Consider the following 12,400-nt stretch of genomic DNA (forward strand, 5'->3'; position numbering starts at 1 on the left):
ATCTCTTCCCCAATAGGGCTGCCCAGGCTCTACTAGGCTATGTGGCTGGGTAGACGCCTCCAGGCCTGACTAATTAACTTCTAGATATCTTTCCTGAGGCTTCCCGCTGACACTCTCCCTCCTCTGAAGCCTTCCGATCCAGGGGGCCCAATACGTATGCTCTCCTGACTGGCACGCACAGGGTCTGCTGCTGGCCCTGCTCTGGCAGTTAAGGGCTTTCAGCTGAGGATGCCCACCCAGCCTGACAGCCTTCCTGATGGGGCAGGACCAACAGCCAAATGCTGAAGGCTCGACCACACACTAGCCTTCGGCAGGTCATTTAACCCTTTGGAGCATTCCTCATGTAGGGGCTCTAGGTTCGCACAGACTTGACAATTGGTTTAGGAAAGATGAAGGAGGAAGAACGCCCCATCTCTGGAGACTCTCCGGCAGAGGAACTTCGAGTGGGGTGGCGCTCTCGGTCTGGTGGAGGGGGACACCGTGGTATTAGAGGGGTAAAGACATTCTCTTCTCCCGAGTCAGACGCCGCCACGCGTGTTCCTTTTGCCCCTCCTTCCCTCCCTGATGAATCCCGGGTTTAATTCCAAATATTCAGATACGGTGGAAACGATGAAATAACAAGGCCACCGACTGAGCGCGCGTCGCGCGCCCTGTGGCCACGATTGTTGCGCCGGGAGCCGGGCGCCGGGTGCGCCGCCGCGGGGCCGCGGATTGGCCGGGGCCGCGTGACGTCACGCTGCGGGTTTTAAGGCTTTGTCCCCCGGGCCGCTCCGCAGAGGCGGCGGGGACGGCGCACGGGAGGCCGCGGGCAGGCTGGCGCGGCACCTCTGGTGACTGGCGGGGAGAGGCGCGGGGAGAGCGCGGCCGACGTCAGGTAAGGGGGCTGTCGAGGTCGTGCTGAGGCGGCTCCGATGCGGGAGCCGGTGGCGGTAGGAGGGTGGCGGGCAGGGGGGAGAGTCGTGGGGCAGCGGGGAGGGGGTCGCTGCGGAAGGAGGGCCGTGTCAACCGCCTGGGACGCGGCGCGCGGGTTGGGAAGGCGCCGCAGTCCTCGGGTCTCCGCGCTCCACCCTGACCTCACTTTAGGGGGCTGCCCGACCTCCCCTTTCCCGCAGAGATTCTCTCCTGGGAAACGGGGGTCGCGGCGCGTGCGTTTCGCGCCAAGAGCCTGGAGAAGTGGCGCTTGGAAACCGACCGTTCGCCCCCCACCTGAACCGGACCTCTCTGTCTCATAACCTTTGCCAGGGCCCGCAGGGAGTGGGGAGCCTCTCACTTTTTTCTCTCACTGTCGCCGGCTCTATCTGCGGCCATTAAAAAGGAAGAAGGGGCGGCTGACTTGGGAAATGTTCAAGAAGTTGGAAATTTTGTGCTTATTATTAAATGTCTCTTCTTTTTCACTCCGGATCTTGTCCTGTTCAGATAATCCAGCTGTGGTGCCGGAGCCTGCAATCTCAAGGCCTTGTCCCTGTCTCTACCGGGAGCCCCGAGACCGCGCCTAACCATGGGGAACCACTTGACCGAGATGGCGCCCACCGCCTCCTTCTTGCCCCACTTTCAGGCCCTGCACGTCGTCGTCATCGGGCTGGACTCAGCTGGGAAGACCTCCCTCCTCTACCGCCTCAAGTTCAAGGAGTTTGTCCAGAGCATCCCCACCAAAGGCTTCAACACCGAGAAGATCCGGGTGCCCCTCGGGGGGTCCCGTGGCATCACCTTCCAAGTGTGGGACGTCGGGGGTCAGGAGAAGCTGCGCCCGCTGTGGCGCTCCTACACGCGCCGGACAGACGGGCTGGTGTTTGTGGTGGACGCTGCGGAGATAGAGAGGCTGGAGGAGGCCAAGGTGGAGCTGCACCGAATCAGCCGGACCTCGGACAACCAGGGTGTGCCCGTGCTCGTGCTGGCCAACAAGCAGGACCAGCCGGGCGCCCTGAGCGCGGCCGAGGTGGAGAAGAGGCTGGCGGTCCGCGAGCTGGCGGCCGCCACGCTCACGCACGTACAGGGCTGCAGTGCCGTGGACGGCCTTGGCCTGCAGCCCGGCCTCGAGCGCCTGTACGAGATGATCCTTAAAAAGAAGAAGGCGGCCCGGGCCGGAAAGAAGAGACGGTGACCCGAGGCAGGCCCCCTCCCACCTCGTAGGGGTCTGCACACTTGGACATCTGGGTGGGGCCTGTGACCCCTCAATCATCCCGGGTGCAGGACCTGCCTGTCTGAATGAAGGACCTGGAGGAGGGCACTGGGGGTCCTGTTTTGGTGCCACTTTGGGGAGTGGGACTGGAGATGGGGTGTCTGCCTGTCTCTCCCTCATCCTCACCTCTGGAGAAGTAGAGGCTGCAGGACTCTGGAGGCGTAAATGTAAACTGTGACGCTACCTCGACCCTGTTTCTCGTTTTTTTCTTCTCTGGCTTGTTATTGGATGTTTTGGGGGAATGGAAAGGTGCTCGGAGAATGCACTTGGGATGAGTGGGAACTACCCCCGTCTCCAGGATTGGGGAGCCTCCCCAGGCTGCTTTTCTAGGGATGCTAGTTACAATAGTCTTTATTTTTGTGTCTGTGTGAAAGTGCCAAGATCCCCTTCCCCCATTTGTAGATCCACAACCCTTTTTATAAGTCATGTGTGTCCTCTGCATTATTATGATTCACTATTTTTTAGCATTTGGCTGTAAATTATTAAAGACTGATGACACTGTAGCTCTGATCTTGGTCCGGCATTTTCCTCTCTCCTTACCTAGTTCCAGGTATAGTCCAGGATTTCTATGTGGGGGGTGCCTGGGTGGGTAGGTAGGGGGACTTACCTTGAAGCTGAATTTGCAAAGCAAGCAGTCTTCTAAAAAATAGATTGTGTTTTTATGGGGTGGCTGGTGGAGATTTTGGGGGTGTGCGTGAAAGCCTCCAGGTTACTCCCTGATTTCTCCTGGATTTTTTTGTCCCTTCTCCTTTCTCCTTTCCTTTCCTCTCCTCCCCTTATCCTCATTGCCCCTGACACCAGCTGATCCTTGTGGATTTAACTTCAAATTTCTCTCATATCCCCTCCACCTCCGCCAGCTCTCAGGTTGGTTTGATTTTTTGCCCCCCCTTCAGGGAGGTGATAGAAATGGAAAGTACTTCTCTGGCTTTCAGCCTGCTCCCTCGGCGTGCTCGATCTTGCCGACTGTGGCTTGCTGGCAGAGGCTGGTGCCAGGGAGGCCTGGGCTGGATGGAACCAGCCTGGCCCCGAGAGGACGCCGTGAGCTCAGCTCCCGGAATGCAGCCGATCCCACAAGAGGGGCAGCAGTAGTAGCTGTTTGTGCCTGGTGGGAGTGAGGCTGTTGGAAATCCATCCCCCACCACACACCTGGGAGAGGAGGGAGAGGACACAGGTCACCAATGTTAGTAGTGATAGTCCTAATCAAAGGCTAAGAGATCAACTACTAAAGTAATCAATTGAGAGCCTGAGTGCCCCCTTGCGACGAGTGCCAGGGCCAGCTGTGTGTGAGATACTAGAACAATTAGATCCTCCTAGCCTTTCTGGTAGGAGTGGTGAGTACAAACCAAGCACAACTCCACCCAGACCCCATCCGCCGCCCCCCCCCCCACAGTCCTTCCCTGACCCTGAGTGCACACATGGAATCCCCAGGGCAGGTACAGAGTTCCTGCTCCAGGACCAGATGAGAGAGCCCAGGAGGGAGAGAAGGTGCTGGCAGGTGTCCCAGGGGGGAAGCGTCCTAAAAGAATTTTGCTTCTTCCTACTCAACCCCAAGACCAAGGCTGGGGGAAGCCGTTTTGCTGCTGAGTCTGGACCGATTCAGATCTGCTCCCTGGACCCGGTGGCTGGCAGGATGGGGTGAGTGTGTGGTGATCCAGAGCTGTGCGGGAGTGTGTGTGCGCCAGGAATGGGGCCTGCTTGCCAGAGCTGCTGGGCTGGTTCTACTTGGGACCTGTGCTGCCTGACCCCCTCTGCACACACCTGTGACTCATCTCCCCCAGCCCTCCGCAACAGAATCTTCTTTTCCAGCCTATGAAAAGGTGGAAGCCCAGCCCAGGCTAGTGAGGACCTGGCCAGAAATGTCCTCTGTCCTGTCCACCCCACTGCTCCCAAATTCCGCTCTTCTGTCTCACAATTCCCGAGGACGTGATTTCACAGGACTCCGGTGCATATCCCAGGTGCTTCACCACTTCGCTCTGGCCTGGCTGTCCAGCTCATGGGGGTGGAGAAAGCGAGAGGGCTGGTGGCCCAGAGAGGGAGATGGGGAAAGCTGATGGCTCTGAGGGGCGGTGGGGAGAGTGAGCACAGGAACTGTGGTTAGAAAATCATTTCTAGCTGGGCGCTTTGGAATAATCCTGCCTTGATCCATCAAAGGGACTGGAGAGCTGGAAAGGAGGGGATCACCTTTAGTGTCTGCAGGGTTGATGGAAGGGGGAGGCAGGATCTCCCCACTCCCTGGTCCCACGCCAGGGCTTCTGCATTTTGAGCTCTGGGCCAAGGGCCAGGACTGGGGGTGGGGTCAGGGGTTGGGTTGGCGGTGTTGTTCCCTTATCCCAGTTTCTCTGTTACCTTGAATTTCTTTGAGACCCTGAGATGAGTACAGAGGAGAGACTGTCTGGGGGCAAAGGATGTCTGGGTGTTGGGGATGGTAGGCAGGGCCTGGATGGCTGTGAGGTTGAAGAAAACTGGTGGACCTACAGTTTAGACTTCCCACCTCAGCTCTGCACCACCCCCCTCCGCCAGCCACCCCTCTGCCCGCATAGGTTGGATTGTGAGGTCCAGAGGAAGGATGCTGTCCTTGTGTGCCCTTTCCTTCCTGGAGCCCCGCCTTGCAGAGTGAAGATAGTGACCCCCACAGCTGGAGGGCTCAATCTCCACTGCCCTCTCCTGTTACCTAACACTTCATGTATTCAAGGAGGAAAGAAAGGAGAGAAGAAAGGAGTCTTTAAGGCCCAGAGGGGCATTGACTTGCTCAAGGACACACGGCTGCTTAGTGGAGCTTCCAGATCCTTCTTCCCAGGCCAGCTCTTTGTACTCCCAGGGCAGGTGACCGGAGACTGGGAGCGAGTCCAGCATCCCTGGGCAATGACTTCTCCTTCCCTCCCCACTCCCTGATTAGATTAAGGACCAGTCCCCATCCTCCCTGGCAATTCCACTTCCTGCATAACTGCAGCTTTATCTCCAAAGCTCAGCAGAGCTCTGGCCTCCAACCTGGCTAGAAGTCCCCACCCTCCCTCCACACTGATCAAATCTCCCCTGGGGCAAGGACACATGTTCTGTGAGCCCTGGATGGCCTGTTAGCCAAGGCAGGCCTTTTTTTTGAATCGGGGGTCAGTGGAGGCCCGAGGGATGGGGTGGGGGTGGGGGTGGCTGGCAAAGGCAGCCAGGAAGGTCCAGTCCAGGTGACTAGGCTGTATGGGGTGGGCAGCCTGTGGCCGCACATCTTTTCCAAGGCCATCTGCAGGCCATGGCTACCTGCTGGGGCATTTGTGGGTAGATGTCATGAGACTTCCTCCACTGGCTGGGAGGGAGGAGCATTCATGGTATTCTTTCTTTTCTTTTTTTAAAGATTTACTTATTTATTTATTTCTCTCCCCTCCCCGCCTCCCCCCCCCCCCCCACATTGTCTGTTCTCTGTGTCTATTTGCTGTGTCTTCTTTGTCCGCTTCTGTTGTCAGCAGCACGGGAATCTGTGTTTCTTTTTTTGTTGTTGTTGCGTCATCTTGTTGTGTCAGCTCTCCATGTGGGTGGCACCATCCTGGGCAGGCTGCACTTTCTTTTCACACTGGGCGGCTCTCCCCACGGGGCACACTCCTTGCGCGTGGGGCTCCCCCACGCGGGGGACACCCCTGCGTGGCACAGTACTCCTTGCGCACATCAGCACTGCGCATGGGCCAGCTGCACACGGGTCAAGGAGGCCCAGGGTTTGAACTGCGGACCTCGCATGTGGTAGACGGATGCCCTAACCACTGGGCCAAGTCTGCCGCCCTCTTTCTTTTCTTATAAATCAAATTTATTGATACATATTAATAAAGCATAAATCCATCCAAAGTGTACAATCAGTGGTATTTGGTATAATCACATAGTTGTGCATTCATTGCTTCAATCATTATTCCCCTTTTCTTAATTAAAAAAAATTTTTTACAATGTTTTTCCCCCTGATGACTAAAGTAATAGATCTTTGTTGTGAAAGAAATCTAAACTCAGAAAATGGAGGAAAGCCATAATCTAAACTTCAGAGTTAACCATTATGAACAGATTTTTGTATGTTCTTCCATTTATTTTTTTCACTACATATACAAACAAAGGTCTATGTATAACAGACATGGGATTATATAATGCATGTTGTTGTGAAGTTTTTGTTTTCTTCATTTATATCTTGGACATTATTCAATGTCAGGATTTTTCTCATGCTTTTTGATGACTACATAAGATTCCATTGGATGAATGTACCATAATTTAAAAGTTAAATCCTTTCTTGATGAACTCTTCAGATGTCCATCTGCCATGTTTTTCTCTTGTAAACAGGCAGCAATAAACCTCCTTGTACATATTTCCTTGTACACTTGGAGATTTTCTGCAAGATACATTTCTGGAAGTGTAATTATTGTGTTGAAGGGAGATGCATTTAAAGTTCTAATAGAAACACTATGTTTGTATAACATGGCTTTGGGAAAGGAAGGAAATTTAATCCAATCTCCTCCTCCTCCATCCCCGGACTTCAGACATTAGAGTGCTTTTTGCATTTCAGGAGGTAAATAAAGTCACCAGCCATTTGGCAGAGGATTTTCAGGGAGGGGCATGGACTCTGGGCTCCTAATATTATTTCCAGGCCTGGGGATTGAGGCCCCCTGGGGCTGCCTGGCTGGTGGTGGAGGTGGACAGATGGTGAGGACTCCCCAGCTCTCAGCTCCTCCCAGACACCAGGCAGAGTGGGCGAAACAGGCCCTGAAATAAACCTCCGGGAGGGCCTCAGCTCAGGGGGAGAGTGGGGCTGGGACGAGGAGGGTGTGCTCGGAAGGCAGCAGGAGAACAGATCTCCCAGGCCCAAGGAGGGAAGCCCAGCTGGACCCTCAGACCTCCCTCAGGGTGACCCCGAGCCCTCGAGTTGGAGCCCCACCAACTGCTGTATCTGGCTGGATTCCTGGAACAGGAAGCAGAAGCCTGAATTATCAGCTACCTACTCCACTCCGGGGGTTTGGGGGCCTGAGCTCTCTTGGGTAATCCTGGGTGTACACCCTCCGGAATGGAGTGGGGTGGAGGTGAGGGGGGAGGCAGGGAGGCAGGAGGGCTTGACATGCAAGCTTATCCCTGTAGCATTCCCTTCCTCCTTCTTAAATCTGGTGAAAAATTTGGTAGAGGAGGGTAGGGATGACAGCTGGGTTTAAAAAGATTGTTGGAAGTGAGGTTTTGTGCTTTTGATTGTGTTTGTTTTTACAAGATTACCCACTGCTTTCCATTCCAGATGCTCGCTCTTATCCTTAATGAGAGAGAAGGCAGAATGGCTTACTCACTCTCTGGAACTCTCTCAGCCTGATGGGAGAGGAACAGAGCTTCCAGTTCGATCAGGGACCACAAAGCAACAAATATATGGATGAGACTTGGCTTTGCCACCAGCCATTGCGTGACCTTGGCTAAGTCACTCCTGGCCTCAGTGTACACATCTGTAAAATGAGGGAGTTGAATGGGCTGTATCTGAGGTCTTTCCTGGTTGACCTTCTATGGTTGTCAGCACAAGATGTGAGCGGGCAACCCCTTAAAGATCTTTTGGGGAAGTGGATTTGGCCTAATGGTTAGGGCGTCTGCCTACCACATGGGAGGTCCAAGGTTCAAACCCAGGGCCTCCTGACCTGTGTGATGAGCTGGCCCATGCGCAGTGCTGATGTGCGCAAGGAGTGCCGTGCCACGGAGGGATGTCCCCTGCATAGGGGAGCCCCACGCACAAGGAGTGCACCCTGTAAGGAGAGCTGCCTCACACGAAAAAAGTACAGCCACTGGTGCCACTGACACAGCAAGATGACGCAACAAAAAGAGACACAGATTCCAGGTGCCGCTGACAAGAATACAAACGGCCACAGAAGAACACGCAGCAAATGGACATGGAAAGCAGACAACTCAGGGAGGGGGGCAAGGAAGGGGAGAGAAATAAGTAAAAAATAAATATTAAAAAAACACAAAACTCTTGGCCTTCATTTTATCACTCTCTGAAATTACCTGTTTGTTTTGTTTTTAAATTTCTTACTGTTTACCCTTCTTGCTAGGCTGTCCATTCCATGGGGGTGGCCCCTATCCATTTTGCTCACCACTGTGTTCCCAGGAGAGCGGTGGGCACACAGTAGGATCTCATCACCTATTTGTGGAGTGTTGGGTGTCTAGTCTAAAAGCACTGACAGCCCTCAGGAAAGCAGTTACCGAGTAAGGCTGGGGAGTGTATCTGGGAAGCCTTCCCAGAGAAGATGAAGAAACACAGAATTGGAACCAGAATTAAGTGTCCCAGGGAACAAGGGGCTTGGAGAGCTGGGGGCTTGGGAGCACTTCCTTGGCTGGATCTAGTCTGAGGATTAACAGACTCTTTCGGTAATTACCTGGCCAGGGACACTCCCTGGAGTCTGCCCACCACTCCCCTCCCCTGGCTCCTGCCAGGGCCCCCCAGGATCGTCGAGGTATTTCTGGGTTCCTGTTCCCTGCATAGGGCAGGTGGGCGGGAAAGGGACCCCCAAGGTCTAGACCAGCACTGTCTAACAGGGCAGCCACCAGCCACACATGGCGACTGAGCCCCGGAAATGTGGCTGGTTCGAACTGGGGTGTGCTGCAAGTTTAAAATACACGACAGATTCCGAAGACTTAGTAAAGAAGAAAGAATGTAAAATGTCTCATTTTAAAAATTGATTATATGTTGAAATGATCGTATTTTCAAAATATTGAGCCAAGCTAAGTACCTTACTAGAATTAGTTTCATCTGCTTCTTTTTACGTTAAAAAAATATATACGGCCACCAGAACATTTAAAATTACATATGTGGTTCCTGTTCTAGTTTTTTTTTTTTTCCATTAGAAGGTACAGATCCAGATATTTGGGGAAGGAACATTATGGGTAAAAAAAAGAAAGGGTGTGGGAAAAGGATGTTGTTTTTCCTCTTTCTGAAATCAGAAGAGAAACAGACCAAAACTGCAGCAGTCAGGATGGAGGTTAGATTGTAGGAAGGCCTTCCTGACACTGAGAGTTGAAAAACCTGAAAGATCTGCATACTCCCCTTCCTGGAAAGCTTTCAGGATAGGAGAAGACTTTGCATATCTTGAATAAATAGATATTATCCTATCAAACTGTAATTCTCAATGATACATACCTAGCTACTTAGCAGGTGATTTTCTTAGCTTCATTCAGAGTGTTTTCACTCTACAAACAGCTCTTAACTCTTTACAGGATGAGCCCAGACACCTGGAATCCTTAGAAAATTCCTAACATAATTTTACCCCATAGTTTCTCATCTTTCACCAGACTGCCGAAACAGTAGCAGTATTGACAGACAGAGGTGTTATCATCCTGCCCTCCCTGCTGCCTTTCTCTGCCCAACCCCATGGAAGGTGCTGGAGCAGAGAGAGGGCTCTGGGAGGGGAGACCGAGGAAGAAGATGCCAGTGGGGGACCGTGGTGTCTGGATAATCCACACACTGGATTATTTGCCCCGAGTTTGCATTTACCTAAGCAGGTGGCTTATACCCAGACAGGATGTACTGGGATGAGCTATGGGGATCAGGTTAACACTGTGGATGTGTGTGTGGGTTGGGGGTGGGGAGCAGTCCTGCAGCAAAATTCCCCACCCATTTATCTCCCACCAAAGCCCTAAGCCAATCACACAATCTCTCTTTCAGTCAACCACATGTACTATAGTATATTTAGCATTATCATGCACTGCAGGTCATCCTTTGCACTGCAGCTGGGGGCAATCTGTACACAAACAAGGTGTCTTAAATCTGGTTCCCTTAAGGCCGAGTCTGAAGAGCATGAGGCAGGATTTGGGGATACATGGTATAGTGAGAATAAAGTCTCAGGAGCGGGGAGAAGCTAAGTAAGGATATGCTCGCAGCAAGAGTTCAGCTTCCACCTGATCCTGGGGGAGGGCTCTGGATGGAGAGGTGTACCTCAGAAATGATCCCACCTTGAGGCTGGGAGGCTGGTCTTTTGTTCCCCCATCCCACTGGCTGCTGGTTGTTCTGGATGTCCTCTGGACCAAGGGCAAGTCTCCAGAGAAGGGGTGGCCGGCAGCCGGCAGCAGCCAACACTCAGAACCGGTGAAGGTGATCTAGGCGGGACATTGAGGGCAGCTCTCAAGGAGTAGGGCAAGAAGAGACTGGCAGGATGATCTGGGCAAGCCTGAGTCTTGACTGTGCCATCCACATTTGGCAATTGAGTGCTCTTGCTATACTCACTCTCCCTCTCTACCCTTATCTGTCTTGTCCCGCCTTGTTTCTCCCTTCATCTGTTTCTTTGTCTTTTCTCTCCTGTCCTTGCTTCTCACCGCTGTTCCTGCACTCTCTCTCTTTTTTAAAAGATTTATTTATTTATTTCTCTCCCCCCCGCCCCCCCCCCCCCGTTGTCTGCTCTCTGTGTCCATGCGCTGTGTGTTCTTCTGTGACCGCTATCTATCCTTATCAGCGGCACCAGGAATCTGTTTCTTTTTGTTGCATCATCTTGTGTCAGCTCTCCATGTGCACGGCGCCATTCCCGGGCAGGCTGCACTTTCTTTCGCACTGGGCGGCTCTCCTTATGGGGCGCACTCCTTGCCCGTGGGGCTCCCCTACACGGGGACACCTCTGAGTGGCAGGGCACTCCTTGCGCTCATGAGCGCTGCGCATGGGCCAGCTCTGCATGGGTCAAGGAGGCCCGGGGTTTGAACCTTGGACCTCCATGTGGTAGGCGGACGCCCTATCCATTGGGCCAAGTCTGCTTCCCTACACTGTCTCTCTTGAGGTTTATCTGAAACTCAGGAAGAAACCCTTTCTTCGAGAGTCTCCAGGAAGCTGGGGTTACCTGGTCATCCCCTCTGACGTCTTCCCATGCCAGTGGGTCAGGAGAGGCTCATGGCCCTTGTTGGCAGAAAGCTTTGGTGTCCTAGGGGACATTACCCCCTACCTCTTCTCTTGTGCTTTCCCTTTACTGCGCATATTCATTCCGCCTCCTCTCCTGGCAAAAGGACAGATGAGGAGAAATCCATTCTTAAGGCTTGAGTCCCACTTAACCATCACAGGATACATTCCTGGAAGGGGAAGGGCGGATCTGGGCTGGCTTCCTTAGAAACTTCAGAACAGAAAAGACACCTCCTTTCCCTGTCCCCTCCCAAATTCAAACACAGGGCTGTGCGAGAGGAAGAGGTGGTTATTTCTACCCGAAGGCTGGAGGATGGATGGGCTGACCTCTAAACCCCTCTTCCTTTTCTTCTGTTATAGCCCTGTTTGTAGAGGTGCCAGAATCCAGAGGGGAAAAGTGAGAGAGAAAATGGCACACAGAGAGGGTCGGGTGTCATACCCTCCTCATCTCCCTGTCCTTAGCATGTTAATTTCCTGTGGCACGTCTCACATACAGACACACACACACCTCAAATTGTCGAAACCAGAGCTGCCGGCTCCAGGGAGGGGAGTGGGGAGGCAGCCGTGGACAGGTGTGGGTGGCCACATACCTTCCTTCTGGGAGGTGACACTTCCACTACACCTCCACAGGTTTCATCTGAACCTCTCCCTTGCCTTGGCCCTATGTTATCAGGGTGGACGGCAGGGATGGAGGAGTTGAGCTGGTCCAATGCCAACAAGGGAAGTGTTATTAGCAGGTCCTGGAATTACCAGCAAATCAATTCCCCCAAAGACCAAATCTGGAGGAAACTTGGCTTTTAAGACCTCTACTGGAGAATATCATCAGGAAACAGGACCTAGACAGTGAATGAACTTCAGGGATGCCTGGTAGAAGCAGGCTGGAGACTTCTTGAAGGCTGGGAGAGCACCAGTCCCTCCTGGATGTGTTGTCTGAAGGCAGGTGTGGGGCCAGGATAAAATTTGGGGTCTGAACTGGGGAAAGTGACCTTGGCAGCACAAAGCATTTGGCATCTCTGAATCAGGGGAAGGGACTGCCTGACTGGACGTGTCATCCACATTAGGCTGGGGCTGGGGCTGTAATTGCTGTAATTCGTTGATAAATGCAATTTGCAGCTGGCTTCTCTCCCTATGACAGGCCTCAATTAGAGCTGTCAGAGGCACGGGGGGTGTGGGGGGAGCTGCGATGTTGTTGCCAACTGCGTCTCCTGGTCCTCTCTCAGCAATCTGCCCCACCCTGAAACAAGAGGGGTTCTTTAGGCTAATTACTTGTCTCCTCCCTTCCCCACACACCAGGAAAATCATTTCAGGACAAGTGGTACTGGAGTGGAGTGGGAAGAAGGTATAAAAGGAAGGATGCT

The 12,400-nt window shown here is 53.2% G+C and overlaps 1 protein-coding gene across 1 annotated transcript; it reads left to right on the forward strand.

Annotated features, from left to right (window-relative positions):
- Positions 1–774: 774 nt before the first annotated feature.
- Positions 775–2,682, forward strand: ARL4D (ARF like GTPase 4D). The gene is made up of 2 exons (XM_004468002.4): positions 775–874; positions 1,417–2,682. Exon 2 carries the CDS (start codon positions 1,499–1,501, stop codon positions 2,099–2,101), a length of 603 nt encoding a protein of 200 aa, XP_004468059.1. The 5' UTR covers positions 775–874; positions 1,417–1,498; the 3' UTR covers positions 2,102–2,682.
- Positions 2,683–12,400: the final 9,718 nt, after the last annotated feature.

The sequence above is a fragment of the Dasypus novemcinctus genome, chromosome 21 (genome assembly GCF_030445035.2).
Source record: "Dasypus novemcinctus isolate mDasNov1 chromosome 21, mDasNov1.1.hap2, whole genome shotgun sequence".
NCBI classification, from domain to species: domain Eukaryota; kingdom Metazoa; phylum Chordata; class Mammalia; order Cingulata; family Dasypodidae; genus Dasypus; species Dasypus novemcinctus.